This window comes from Phyllobates terribilis, unplaced genomic scaffold (assembly GCF_046119375.1).
Source record: "Phyllobates terribilis strain yellow unplaced genomic scaffold, ASM4611937v1 Scaffold_11__3_contigs__length_659146591, whole genome shotgun sequence".
Taxonomy (NCBI): domain Eukaryota; kingdom Metazoa; phylum Chordata; class Amphibia; order Anura; family Dendrobatidae; genus Phyllobates; species Phyllobates terribilis.
In genome coordinates this window covers 331,948,071-331,962,079 of record NW_027362771.1, presented here as the reverse complement: position 1 = coordinate 331,962,079, position 14,009 = coordinate 331,948,071, and the positions used below count along the sequence as shown (strand labels likewise).

The 14,009-nt window shown below is 43.0% G+C and overlaps 2 protein-coding genes across 4 annotated transcripts in view; one reads left to right on the top strand and one right to left on the bottom strand.

Annotated features, from left to right (window-relative positions):
- TBC1D2B (TBC1 domain family member 2B) overlaps positions 1 to 11,938 on the bottom strand; it is a 64,165-nt gene extending 52,227 nt beyond the window's left edge. Inside the window, exons 1-3 of one of the 2 annotated variants that reach the window (XM_073652689.1) lie at positions 11,271 to 11,938; positions 2,814 to 2,967; positions 1,382 to 1,544 (exon numbers count right to left, since the gene is read on the bottom strand). In XM_073652689.1, coding sequence (XP_073508790.1) covers positions 1,382 to 1,544; positions 2,814 to 2,967; positions 11,271 to 11,609 — 656 coding nt within the window. In that variant the 5' untranslated portion in view covers positions 11,610 to 11,938. Of the gene's footprint in view, positions 1 to 1,381; positions 1,545 to 2,813; positions 2,968 to 11,257 lie in introns of both variants that reach the window. The other variant, XM_073652690.1, reaches the window with a different exon arrangement.
- The window catches only part of LOC141166222 (uncharacterized), a 91,888-nt gene that overhangs the window by 13,624 nt on the left and 64,255 nt on the right, over positions 1 to 14,009 (top strand). The window lies entirely within an intron of this gene.

The window sequence follows — 14,009 nt, the reverse complement described above, 5'->3', positions numbered from 1 at the left end:
ATTTTCTGCAACCCATTAAAGAATCCTTTTGTGTAATGTCATTTCACATTTCACAGTACTCACGCATTTCACTAGAAATGTAAACTGTGGTAGGCTGGGGGCCCACGATGCAGATTTAATGAAGTGCCGGCGTGAAAACGCATTAAAAACGCTTGTTGAATTGTCTGCCATGTCTCCCAATGATAATCTGCTTGTGCTGTGCACATGCTGCGGAAATTTCCGCTGCGGATTATCATTGCGGAAAAATCTGCAACACAACCATTTATTGTGCGTAATTGCGGCAAAATTGACGCCACTGACTTGCATTGAACCGCATGACATCCGCATGTATACATGTATGCATGCGGATGTTATGCGGTTCAATGCGCGGATGGTACCCGGGTCTGGAGAAGAAGAGACTCTCCTCCAGACCCGGGTACCATTAGTGAAAAAAGAATTAAAACGTAAAAAATAAAAAAACATTATACTTACCTCTCCGGTGGCCCCCGGTCTCTTATCCGGTGGCGCCCTCTGTCCTCGGCGTCCTGAAAGGACCTGCGGTGACGTCATTTAGTCATGTAATGGTCACGTGACCGATGACGTCGGCGGTCGTGTGACCTGTCAGCTGACTAAATGATGTCACCGCAGATGCTTTCAGAACAAAGCGGGATGCCGAGGATAGAGCATGCCACCGGACAAGGAGACCGGGGGCCACCGTAGAGGTAAGTATAATGTTTTCTTTTTATTTCTTACATTTTAAATTCTTTTTTTTTTTTTTTTTTTTTTTAACTATTGATGCTTCATTTAAAGCAGCATAAGTTGGTCACACAATATAAATCCATGCCGGTTGCATGGATTTATATTGTGTCACCAACTTGTCAAGCTCTTTTCCAAGTGATGCTCAAAATCGCTTGGAAAAGCGCTTGAAAAAACGTATGCGGAAATGCATGAAAAAAAAGCTTAAAAAATGCTTCTTCCTGGCAGAAAATAACGCATGTAAAATCTGCATGCGTTTTTTCTGCCAGGGAGATGCAGAAACGCTCAGGAAAAATCAGCATCAATTCAGCATCGTGGGCACATAGCCATACTTAACTAAACCACATAGCTGAACCTGTGGAAAAGCCTCTTGCGCTTGCTTTGTGGTCACATATAGGCTGTTTTATACAATAGTGTTTCTTTTGTCTCTGGTAACACAATTCACAAGAACAGGATTACAACATCTCAAGCTTTATGTAGTAATCAGAAATCATATGCAAGATGGTAGTAGATACCAGCGTAACATGCTGCAACACTTGTTTAAGCCATAGCACAGCCACTCGCCCAAGCTTACAATATGCATTCTAATAGTGGATTCTAGCATTTTGTCTTATCTTTTCATCATGCTATAATACATTTGGAGTACCTGATATCATTACTCCATTGCCTGAGCAAGCCCTGCACTGCGCCAGACTGACTGGATCCGTGGTCGGCTGTCTGATCTCCGAGGGCACCAAGACACATGTCAGCTGTAAAATGGATACGAGCCCGTTCTGCTGAATCGGTCATACCAGGCACAGGTGTGATTTCTACAACAAAATACAGTTAAAATCTAAAAGGCAAAAATGTATAAATACAAAAAAAAGAATATTGCTTAAAACTGATTGAGTCAATGATTAAAAAGGAACCCGTCACGTGATTCATGCCGTCTTAACCGTGGGCAGCATGAGTCAGAACTAGACTGCACCAGGTATGTTTTTCTCCAAAACACTCAAGCGAAAACTTTTTGAAGAGTCGGCCGGGCACTATAGAGAGACGAGACTAGCCGGCTTCTCCAGCGCCGCTGCTGGTGATTGACAGGTTTCCGCTAAGTACACACATCAATCACCTAGAGCGGAGTGGGGAGAAGCAGGATTAGTCTCGTCTGCGACTATGTTTACTGTGAAATGCCAGAGCGCTTCAGATAAAAACATACCTGCAATCATGGAGCCAGGCTCTGATTCATGCCGCACGCTGTATGGGCAGCAAGAATTATGTGACAGGTTCCCTTTAACTTATTTCAAAAGTTATGCTTTCAGTGTGATTTCATATCCATTTGACGTGTCATTACAAGAACTAAGGAAAGTCTATTCTTGCCAAAGCCAGTAACATACCTAAAAGAATGTGAATTACTGCCAAAGATGCATATCTACAGGCTCTGCATACATACAGGCAGAAGCAGAGACAAATGGCAGTTTTTTCTTCCTCTTTCTCCAACTTGCATTCTCATGCTGGGCTCTTCCCTATATACATTACCCCCATTTGAAGCAATTACTGTGAACCTATAAGCAGCATACAAACTTCTCACATTTGTGCAACTTACACAATATGAGAGAGAATACAAAAAAAAAAAGAAGTAGAATGCTGCAGACAATAGTCTGAAGGTTGCTGTAAAACGCTGTCACTGAGCTGGCAGAAGAAGGCTGTGCTTTCATATAGCTTATTTTTATTATACATGATACTTTACTATAAGGCCAGGTTCAAATAGCGTTTTTTCTTACATTCAGTGGCCCCATCAGGGATTAAAGGTCTTTTCCCACAAACAAAAGTTCATTTTAATCAATAGATCTTGGAATAGTAATAACTTCTACAATTGGATGTGTTAAAATAAAATGTTCCTGTGCTGAGATAATCTTATAAATGTGCCCCTTGCTGTGTACTGTGTAATGGCTGTGTCTGACCGTGCAGGAACATGGTCTGATTATACCACAGCTTCTGGGCAGGGGAGATGTAAACCCCATTGTAGCCACTGAAAAAAACACTGTGTGAATGCAGCCCAAGATTTATTGAGAAGTAATATCAAACTCCGAAGGTTTTACCTGAGCTTTCTTTGGCTACCAAGCCGGTGGGGACCTGCCCAGCAGTAGCGTTCACCATGCTATCTCTCTTGCCTCCAGTCCGGCTGTTACAATACTCCCAACGTTTCTGCTGTAATTCTTGCAGCCACCAAGTCATTGCTTGACGACTAGTAGCCTAAAATTTTAAGGTGAAAACAAAAATACCATTCAGTCTAAATGTAACATGGTTCGATGGTGAAACGTTCAGCTTTTATGCAGTCCTAATACACAAATACTCTACATAAAACTGATCATTTATGCTTCTCTCATCTTTTATCAATCCTAAGGCTCAATCTACTGTAGCAGTAAAGCTGTGGATTTCCACAGGGAACATATGCTGTGGATTGCAGTAAGCGTTTTGCAGATACTCACCATAGATTTCACCCTTTACAATTTAGAAGAAAAAAAATTACATTTTTTTATTTTCTTTGCCTCATAAAAAAATGATTAAAATGTTGTATGTTCCCCAAATTGGTAGCAATGAAAAACATGCCCTGACACAGCCGCATCAGAAAATAAATAATAAAGTTATGGCATTCAGGGAATGGCAGTCCAAAGACTAAACACAAAGGATTACATTTACAAAAACATAAGTATCACCATAATGGTACTGACCAACAGAATTAAGTTAACAAGGTACCATGATTAAACGCGCTGGTTTTTGTAACTCTGGATATTCCTTGTGAACCGCTGCATACAGATTTCAATATTCGAACAATAAAGATGGATTTTTAACTGTCTGCCATCTCTGGAGAACCTCTTTTCTTTTTGCATATGTCTTCACGTTCAAGGCTAGGACGGCTCCGTGCGGGGCTTCATACCTGCTGGCAATCTTCAATGTTGTGTGCTGACATTCCTCCCCTACTCCCCTCTGAAGTTATGCTATTAAAACCAAGCCCCCACATTGCTTTGTCAAATAAAAAAATATGGCAAAAGAAAAACAAAAAACTTTTAAAATTGTAATAATTGTGCAAAAAGTAATGAAAAAGTCTACATATATTTAGTATTGCTATAATTTTACTGACCAGCAATATAAGGGTAATGCATTATTTAAGCTGCACAGTAAATAACAAAAAACCTTAAAGGGAACCGGTCATGTGAAAAAATGTTATAAACTATAATAGCGTTCTGAAGCTGTGCGGCGGCCGCACTAAAAGCCCAGCTGCCGGGAGGAAATTAACTTTATTTCTCCAGGCAGCCTTGGGCTTTCAGTCATAGAGGTGGTGCCGGCACGGCTTCAGTCACCACTCAGTACATATTGAGCTGCGGCTGTAACCCGGCACTGACTGACAGCCGTGTTTGTACTGATGCACTGACAAGCCGGCTGTCAGTCAGTACGGTGACTGAAACCTCGCTGGCCACAACCCTATGACTGAAAGCCCAAGTCTGCTGGGAGGAACCAAGTTAATTTCCTCCTGGCAGTGGGGCTCTCAGTGTGGGAGCCGGCCGGCTATTCAACTGCAGATGAATAACTTTTTTTTTTTTTTACAGGTTCCCTTTAGGCATGCGTTATCAGAACTTGAGCTACTGCTGAAAGAATGAAAAAAAAAAACCCCCACTTCATTTCAAAGCAAAATTGCATGTAGGTGCTTGTGTGTATAAAGTGCTGAGTGGCATTTTGAAGACCTATAGGAATGGGGGTGTAAAGCTGGCCCTAATTCTGAGTCTGCTGTCAATCAGTTCAGTGCGGGGGTGCAGCTACTCTCATCACTCTCTATATACAGAGCGGTGACTGAACCCGCACCAGCGCCGCCCCCGTGGCTGAAACTGGAATGCTATGGATAGGAATAAGTTCATTTTCTCCCGGCAGCAAGTGTCTAAGTGCCGGCACCGGGCAGAACACTATTAACCTGCAGATTAACTCCATATCTGCAGGTTAATAGTGTTTTTTCATGAGACAGGTTGACTTTAAATATCAATTATTCTAATCTGTCATTTAGATTTTATTTATACATGTCAAAAGGGTAAATTGTTCTGGCTACTAAAAGACCCTGGCAGTGAAATGGTTAGAGTTTCTGCTGAAATGTGGGAAAGGCAATGCATTTACAGACTTCTTGTTTCCATCTGCACATACTATTTAATGTATACCTAAATTAGCTCCTAGATACAAATATACACTTTTATACTGAAGCAGAGGAGAGCGTTGTACATGGGGTACACATGAATAAAATTGCACCTTCTAAGACAAACAGTTCTTAATCTCATGTCCAGCCCACGCATCTAACAGACCCGATGACCTGGTCAATAAAAACCACTACCTGTGTGTAGGAGGGTGGGAGATGTCTAATGGAGCCGCATGGTCTACAAGAAACAGGATGTAAAAAAAGAGCAGGCTAGAATTACTATGTAGAGTAATTCTACTATGTAGAATCTATGATTCTACTCTACAGACTGGTCACATGGCTCTTCCAGAATAGAGACTAGCCTAGGTACTGCAAGCCAAAAACAGAAATGTGGCTTCAATTATATTTTACCACTGAAGACAAAGGCATTTATATAGAGCCATTAATTCCACAGCGCTTTACAGACATCATCATCATCATCCCCACTGGGCTCACTAGCTAAATGTTCTATCAGTCTTTAGAGTGTGGAAGGAAACAGAGAACCCTGCTAACCATTGAGCCCTCATGCTGCCTTTAATTAGGATTATTTTTTTCATTATTGCTTATATAGGGCACATTAAAGGTGTATTCCTATAATACACAGTCATGTTACATTGCAGGGTACGACTTTGTGGTATTCTAGCCAGGAATAGTATAAAGTTTATAGAGCTGCAGCCTGGCCCAGTGCTCAGCCATCCTATTCAATGCCATGGACTTTAATGGAGCGACGGGGGGCACAATATTGTCTTATGTAAATGCATCCTTGGCTGTGCACGGGTTGTCCGCACTTATAGAGTAAGGCTACATTCACACATGATTCGGATCATGTGCACAATGAACTGTACACAGACTAATGTTGGTCAGTGGCATGCACGTCTCGTCCGCTTTGCAGAGGAGCCAGTGGTGGTCTCAGATGCTGCACCTGGCTGTAATAGAGGAGAGCACGGAGCTGCTCCAAGAACGACAACATTCAACTCAAAGTAACCAGATATTTATATTAAAAAAGGTCAATTTCTACAGATCGAGTGGGGTGAGGCATAAGTAAGGGGGGTTACTCCTCAATTAGGGCATTAGACACCCATCTATGAGCTAGAGCAGGGCTCTCACACTGGCAACCATCCACAGTCCCACTATTACCTGGCCGACTATTTATTTTAACCCCTACCAGTTGGGGCCAATTTTCATTTTTACGCTTTCGTTTTTTTCCCTCCCCTCCGCAGTGAAATGGTGAAAAAAAAAAATGCAGTATTGCCAATGATCTTTACTTTTTCAGTAGGATGACAGTGATACCAAATTGCATACTTTTTTATTTTTATTTTTTTATTTAGTGTGTCTCCATTTTCTGAGAACCATAACATTTTTCGATGATGCTATGTGAGGACTTGTTATGAGCGGATGCTTTTATTGATATCAATTTGTATTACATACAAATTTTATTTTTGTTTTTAGGGAGGTGTGGTGACTGACAATTCTGGCATTTTGATTCTTTTTTTTCTCTTCTCGTTTATCATATGGGTTAATTTAATTATGGGACTTTTCTGAATGTGCCAATGCCAAATATGTTAATTTTTTAACTGTGAAAAAAAGGGCGAGAAATTTGTTTTAAAAACTTTTTCTACTTTATTTTTTAGTCCCTTTAAGAGACTTGATCCTGCGATCATTTGTTTGTATATACTATATAATGCAATCGGGGCTGTGGAGTCAGTAAGCCAAGCCTCAGACTCCGACTCACTATTAAGCATGTACATAAAGTGCAGCACAGATTCATCTCAACTAAAAGTCTAGATCCTTAGATCAGGAACAGAACAGACATTTAGAGGACATTTCATAACTCTCCCAAATTCTTATGAAAACATTTACAGCACATCCTGCATTGTACTAATGTACCAATTTATTATATATTTTAGGAGTCTGAGTCGGTCCATTGTATAGACTCCAACAAAATGGACACCGTCTTCACAGCCCTGAATGCAATACTGACATTTAGCAATATAGAGAGAAAGTGATGTTCTCATATCACAGGACGACTAAGATGGCAGCAAGGTGGCTTTCAGTACCCAGAGATCATGTCTCGGGGGCCAATTAGGAGGCGGTGAATGTTTGATCATTTAAGTTCACCTGTCAGTGATGGACAGTGACATTTAAACAGCAGCGATTTGAGCAAGCTCCAGTCACTGCTGTTACAGGAAGATGCCAGCTGTGTTAGGCTAAGTGCCCACGATCAGGCTATAGCAGCGCATTACTTGCTGTGTCCGATCACGCAGGTAAATTTGCATGTGTGAGTTACTGCACTCAATATAACTATAGTGGAAATTTCTGTTGAGGACACTATCGTCTCCGCAACAGAAGGTGACATGCTGCGGCCCGTAAAGCCACCCCGCGGGTGAGTTTACACAGCGTCAAACAGAAGCAAAGTGGGCATGGGATTTCTATAAATCCATCCACTGTGCTTGTACTGTACAACGCAGCGGTTTGGACGCAGCGCAGGTGAGCTGCATCCAAAACGCTGTTATTACAGATCGTGGGCATGTAGCCTAACACAGCCGGTGTCTCCTGGGAATGGTGCAGGTTCAGCTCCTAATCCCGCTGCTTAGATGAGGACCTGACATAGGCATATAGAGCTGCAGTGTATACTACAGTGCCAAGGTTGTATTAACCCCTTCAAATCCTATCTTGTGATGAAGTTAATACCACTATTCTGCTCTTTTGTATTCCATTTTGCTACAATCTCTATCAGATGCCATATTACAGAGGTATTCTCTAGGACTTCTCTGTAACATAGAGCAGTACAGAGGCACTATACTGCTGCACATGGAGTATCAAATGTTCTGTGCAAATGGCTCTGCTGTGCACCGGAGACGTTACTTCAAAGTGGTTTCCCAGACACACCAGTTGTGTCACCGTGCTAGAATGTGTGGGAACATACTGGTCAGTGGTGGTAGAACCATTGGAGGTGGGTGAGAGGATGAAGCCCTTTCTCTGCACAACACAGATCTCCGACCAGAGCTGTGCGTCTTGCTCCACAACAGGACAATCCATGTATTGGGCTCAGCCTCTACAGCAGCTAGTGACTGATGGGAGTGTCGGCAGTAATGGCATACACCTGCAATATACCATGACTAGGATGTTCTGGGAAGAAGTTATTTTTTAGCGTTTAAATAAGTTTATTATTAATGAAAGTGTAATACGGATTCATATCGCTCTTGTATGCACTCTCTAAATAATCTGCTCGCACACATACAATACAGTCACCTGGCAGACCTCACATGCTATATTCATTAACCCGAAAACAAACACTTCCCAACAGGAGCCGACTCCTGAAGCCTCACACTGTTTCTTTGTTTGGCAATTTGCTATAGATTATGTGGATAATCCTTAGTAATGGATTTTCCTACTTGACTTTACAATTATATTTATTCATATAATAGCATTATAAAGACATAAGAGTGCCGGAGGATCTCCCATTAGGCTATGTTCACATGTCCAGTAATCATCCGTTACAACTGATCCAGCAGCAATCTGTGGGCAAAAAAGTTGTGCAGCCAACAGATTTCTGCTGGATCCGTTCTAATGGATGATTACTGGACATGTGAACATAGCCTTACTGTTACAGGATGTCGTGTTGTGTAACTTACCAGTGTTGTAAAGGATTTCCTCTTTAACTTAGCACCCGTTTATAGTGGCTGGCCGTGTCCATTACATGACCGGCTACACACAAGTGACCATTTAATGACCTGTTCAGAAGATTGCACTTCTGTGAATACAGAAAGATCATTGATTTGAGAACATCATATGATCAGCAGCACATTATCCGGTTACACAGGCAATATGCTGCCGAGAAAGAGGATTTTTAAACCACCTGAGGAACATGCTTTTTGCTTATTCTTCCGGTGATTGCCGGCCTGTTTAGACTTTCCGATAATCAGGAAACAAGTGATGGCCTCCATTCCAGAAAGAAAGTTGTCAAGAAATCTTGGTTGCCTTGAAATCCCTGCATAAATATAGTCAGGAGTCGCACGTGCCAGAGCATTATACTGCCCAATACCTCCCTATACAACCAAGTGATGCTTGCTATTGTATACCAATATGGGCCGGGAACACTGGTTAACTTGTAGCCTAAGGGCTCATATATATGACTGGAACACCACCTGTACACAGGGCACACAGGCTCTATAAGTAACTGTTCAACAGACTGTGTTTCCCTACACAGAGGATCTGCTGCAAAATCTTTACTGAGGGGTTTACCGTACGTCTCTTTATAATGGGCCTTATGTAGGACACATGCCATTGCACGCATCAGGACTGTGACCGCTGCTGGGCATATACCATGAATGTATAGGTCTAAAGCCCCATTCAGATGTCAGTATTTTTTAGGGGGAACGAGAAAAATTAAAACAAAAGACCATTTTTCATCAGTGTACTTTGTGTGATTTTCCTCCAATTTAGCTGTGAGGCACAGCTGTTTTTCTTGTATGAAAGAGAGAAAAAAAAGTTTCGAGCTTCTCCTACCCATTAAAGAGTAAAAACCGGACAGCACTCAGATCACACACGGATGCCATCAGTGTTACTATCATTTTTTCACTGAAAATCAGATTAAAAAAAAAAAAAAAAAACTCAGCTCCTAAATTTCTCTTTTTTTCTGGACAATTGGTCCTCAACAGAAAAAAACAAAACGGATATGTTTTACATCTGGAAAAAATCCTAAAAAGAAGTATCTCTGAATGAAGCCAGTAAGCGATATGAATGCATGTGAGATGGGATGACCGAATGTATGTTTATATAGAGATGTATGGCGGTATGTACATGTATATAGAGACCTATCAGTGATATATATGTACATGAGATGTATGGCGGTATGTACGTGTATATAGAGACCTATTAGTGAGATGAATGTACATGAGATGGTATGACTGTATGTACATGTATAGAGACCTATCAGTGATATACAGGGTGGTCCAAAAGTAGGTCGGACAGAAAGTGTAATAAGGTTATGAAGGGCGAGATTTATCAAACATGATGTAAAGTGTAACTGGCTCAGTTGCCCTTAGCAACCAATCAGATTCCACTTTTCATTCCTCACAGACTCTTTGGAAAACGAAAGGTGGAATCTGATTGGTTGCTAAGGGCAACTGAGCCAGTTTCACAAATCTAGTTTTCACAGATAGATCTCCCTCAAATCTGTTTTCTTTTCAGATAATTCAGATAACACATAATGGCAAATAATTTAAATACAGATCAAAGAAAATGGATTTTAACAGAGTATTGGAAATCTCAAAATGCTGAAACTGTTAGAGCAAATTGGGTTGAAACATTTGGTACTCAAGCCCCAAAGAGACAAACCATTTACCACATTCGTTTCAAATTCAATGCCACTGGCTCAATCCTTAATGCTCCAAAAACTGGTCGACCCAAAACAGTCTGTACAGAAGATAATAAGCAACTTGTCCAAAAGTCCGCAGAAGAGCCTCTTTGGGATTGGGAATTTCACGAGCTTCTATCATGCGAATCCTGAAATCTATTGGGTGGAAAGCTTATCGTCCACGTCTAATTCATGGTTTATTGGCGGATGATCCAGACAGGCGGCTGCAATTTAGTGTTTGATAAATCTCCCCCTTCATAACCTTATTACACTTTCTGTCCACCTACTTTTGGACCACCCTGTATATGTACGTGAGATGTATGGCGGTATGTACGTGTATATAGAGACCTATCACTGATATCTATGTATGTGAGATGGCTGTATGTACATGTATATAGAGACCTATCAGTGATAAATATGTATGTGAGATGGTATGGCGGCATAAGATGCCCTGTGGATACCTGGCACTTAACAATAAAGTGTCGGTACTGGCATACTCTTGTCCAATCAGACACTGGGCACAGAGATGCCACTGTAAACAGGTTGGCACAGTTGCCAATGCATCCGTATGACACCCAAGGTGCAGTTGCGTTCCTTCATGCCCGATGCTTGTAAGTCAGATGGGACACAACTCATTTTTCTCTACAACACATTTTAGGATCGTGGGAACTGTGACCAAGTCTTGCTACCCACGCTTAGGGCACCATGCCGACAGTTTCTCTTCTAGGTCTTTACCCGGCATCTCTGCAGGAACACTATCACACAATGCTCCAGAATTACCTGTGGCTCTCAGGCTGTTGGGGAACTAATCTGCGACTGCCATGGCATGATGGGAGTTGTAGTTTTGCAACAGTTGGAGAGCCATAGGATAAGGAATAGAATAAAAACAGAAGTACAGGCAGATCTACCGACACCAGAAGTTCTCACACCAGGGGCAACACGACAAAGGGACATGTGACAATTACCCCTGATATTTACCCGCAGGATGGACACCCTTCCAGAGCTGTGGATCTCAAACTGCCCCTCTTCTGCCTCCAAGTCATAGCTGAAGGAGGCACTGCCAATGTCTATGTGCCCCAGGGGCTGGGTGTCCTGGGGACTTTTAAAATAGTAGAGATGGCACCTTCTTGGGTCAAACACAAACCAGCGACTCTTGAAGCTCCTCAGGGGTCCCTTCCCGGACAGCTTGGCCAGATATCCACACAGCCGGGGCGGAGATCCTCTGCTGGGGTCCCCACAAGTCTTGTGCTCCTCAGTGGGAGGGTCCTGACTACCTCGCCTGCCCTCCACACCTGGCATCGCTGGCACCTCTGGCATCAGCAGGTCTTCCCATCAGCCGGTGGTGCCCTGTAGTCACTGTGGAGCGCCCCTGCCCGCTGCCACTAGTTATATCCTGTCAGCTGTCACCTACATTTCCCCTGCTGCCCTCCTGCAGCACCCACTGCCCTGTACCCACACTACACCTCGGAGCTTCCGCACATGCAGCCCGACTCCTGGCAGTGCCCACTAGTTCTGCACTTCATGACCAAGTTTCTCCAGCCTTCATTCACACTCTCCGCTCTCCTCACTCTACACCCGCCGCTGCATCCCATGACTGCAAGTCACCCTGACGCCTCATGGGAACTGTAGTTTGACGTCAGGTAAAACGGAATACGCATCCGAAGTGCAAAACTACACTACCCGGCATGCCCCGCGGTGCCATGAAACTAAGTTTATTAGGGGCGTATATTTCCCTTTTCTTAAAAAAAATGGTAGCGACCGATTCCCAGCCAACAGGTCACGACCATTACGAAATAAATCTATTATAGCTGTTTCCACCCATAACGTACAGAGCATTGCCACGTATGGTGTGTGGAGCACGTGTTCCATCCAGGAAGTGTGAGCCGTGCAGTCACGTTATTCAGCGCCTCCGTGTAACACAGATGTGTAGCACTGTCTATAGTCCAGTAGGGGGCAGCTTTATCAGTGCCCAATGCTGGAGACTCTGCCCCATGCCAGGTCCCTGAAGATCAGCTGATGGTGTGCAAAGGGAAGGAAACACTTCACCAGGTTTTGCATTAAATGAAGTGCAAAAAAATAATGTGCGTTATCTGCACAAACGGTTATCAGCACAATAGCGCCCCCCAGTGGCAACGCAACCAAGACTGGGAACGTTCAATGGCACCAGTTCACAAATGTCCACCAGACTTAGGGCTCGTTCAGACAAACGTATTAAACGTCTGAGTGCAGCCGTATGCAAAACAGTGTGTCCATGTTTACCATCAGTGTGTCATCACTGTCCGTGCATCAGTGTGTCAGCCATATCTCATCAGTGTGTCATCAGTGTCCGTGCATCAGTGTGTCAGCCATATCTCATCAATGTGTCATCAGTGTCCATGTTTACCATCAATGTGTCATCAGTGTCTGTGTTTACCATCAGTGTGTCATCCGTGTGTCCATTATTACTATCAGTGTGTCATCCGTGTGTCCATTATTACCATCAGTGTGTCCGTTTTTACCATCAGTGTGTCATCAGTGTCTGTGTTTACCATCAGTGTATCATCCGTGTGTCCATTATTACTATCAATGTGTCATCCGTGTGTCCGTGTTTACCATCAGTGTGTCATCCGTGTGTCCGTGTTTACCATCAGTGTGTCATCAGTGTGTCCATTATTACTATCAGTGTGTCATCCGTGTGTCCGTGTTTACCATCAGTGTGTCATTCGTGTGTCCGTGTTTACCATCAGTGTGTCAATTATTACTATCAATGTGCCATCCGTGTGTCCGTGTTTACCATCAGTGTGTTATCCGTGTGTCCATGTTTACCATCAGTGTGTCATCCGTGTGTCCGTGTTTACCATCAGTGTGTCATCAGTGTGTCCGTTTTTACCATCAGTGTGTCATCAGTGTCCGTGTTTACCATCAGTGTGTCAGCCATATCTCATCAGAGCGTCATCAGTATCCGTATTTACCATCAGTGTCCATGTTTACCATCAGTGTGTCCGTGTTTACCATCAATGTGTCATCAGTGTCTGTGTTTACCATCAGTGTGTCATCCGTGTGTCCATTATTACTATCCGTGTGTCCATTATTACCATCAGTGTGTCCGTGTTTACCATCAGTGTGTCATCAGTGTCTGTGTTTACCATCAGTGTGTCATCCGTGTGTCCATTATTACTATCAATGTGTCATCCGTGTGTCCGTGTTTACCATCAGTGTGTCATCCGTGTGTCCGTGTTTACCATCAGTGTGTCATCCGTGTGTCCGTGTTTACCATCAGTGTGTCATCAGTGTGTCCATTATTACTATCAGTGTGTCATCCGTGTGTCCGTGTTTACCATCAGTGTGTCATTCGTGTGTCCGTGTTTACCATCAGTGTGTCATCAGTGTGTCCATTATTACTATCAATGTGCCATCCGTGTGTCCGTGTTTATCATCAGTGTGTTATCCGTGTGTCCATGTTTACCATCAGTGTGTCATCCGTGTGTCCGTGTTTACCATCAGTGTGTCATCAGTGTGTCTGTTTTTACCATCAGTGTGTCATCAGTGTCCGTGTTTACCATCAGTGTGTCAGCCATATCTCATCAGTGCGTCATCAGTATCCGTATTTACCATCAGTGTGTCCATGTTTACCATTAGTGTGTCCGTGTTTACCATCAATGTGTCATCAGTGTGTCAGTGTTTACCATCAATGTGTCATCAGTGTCAGTGTTTACCATCAGTGTGTCATCAGTGTCA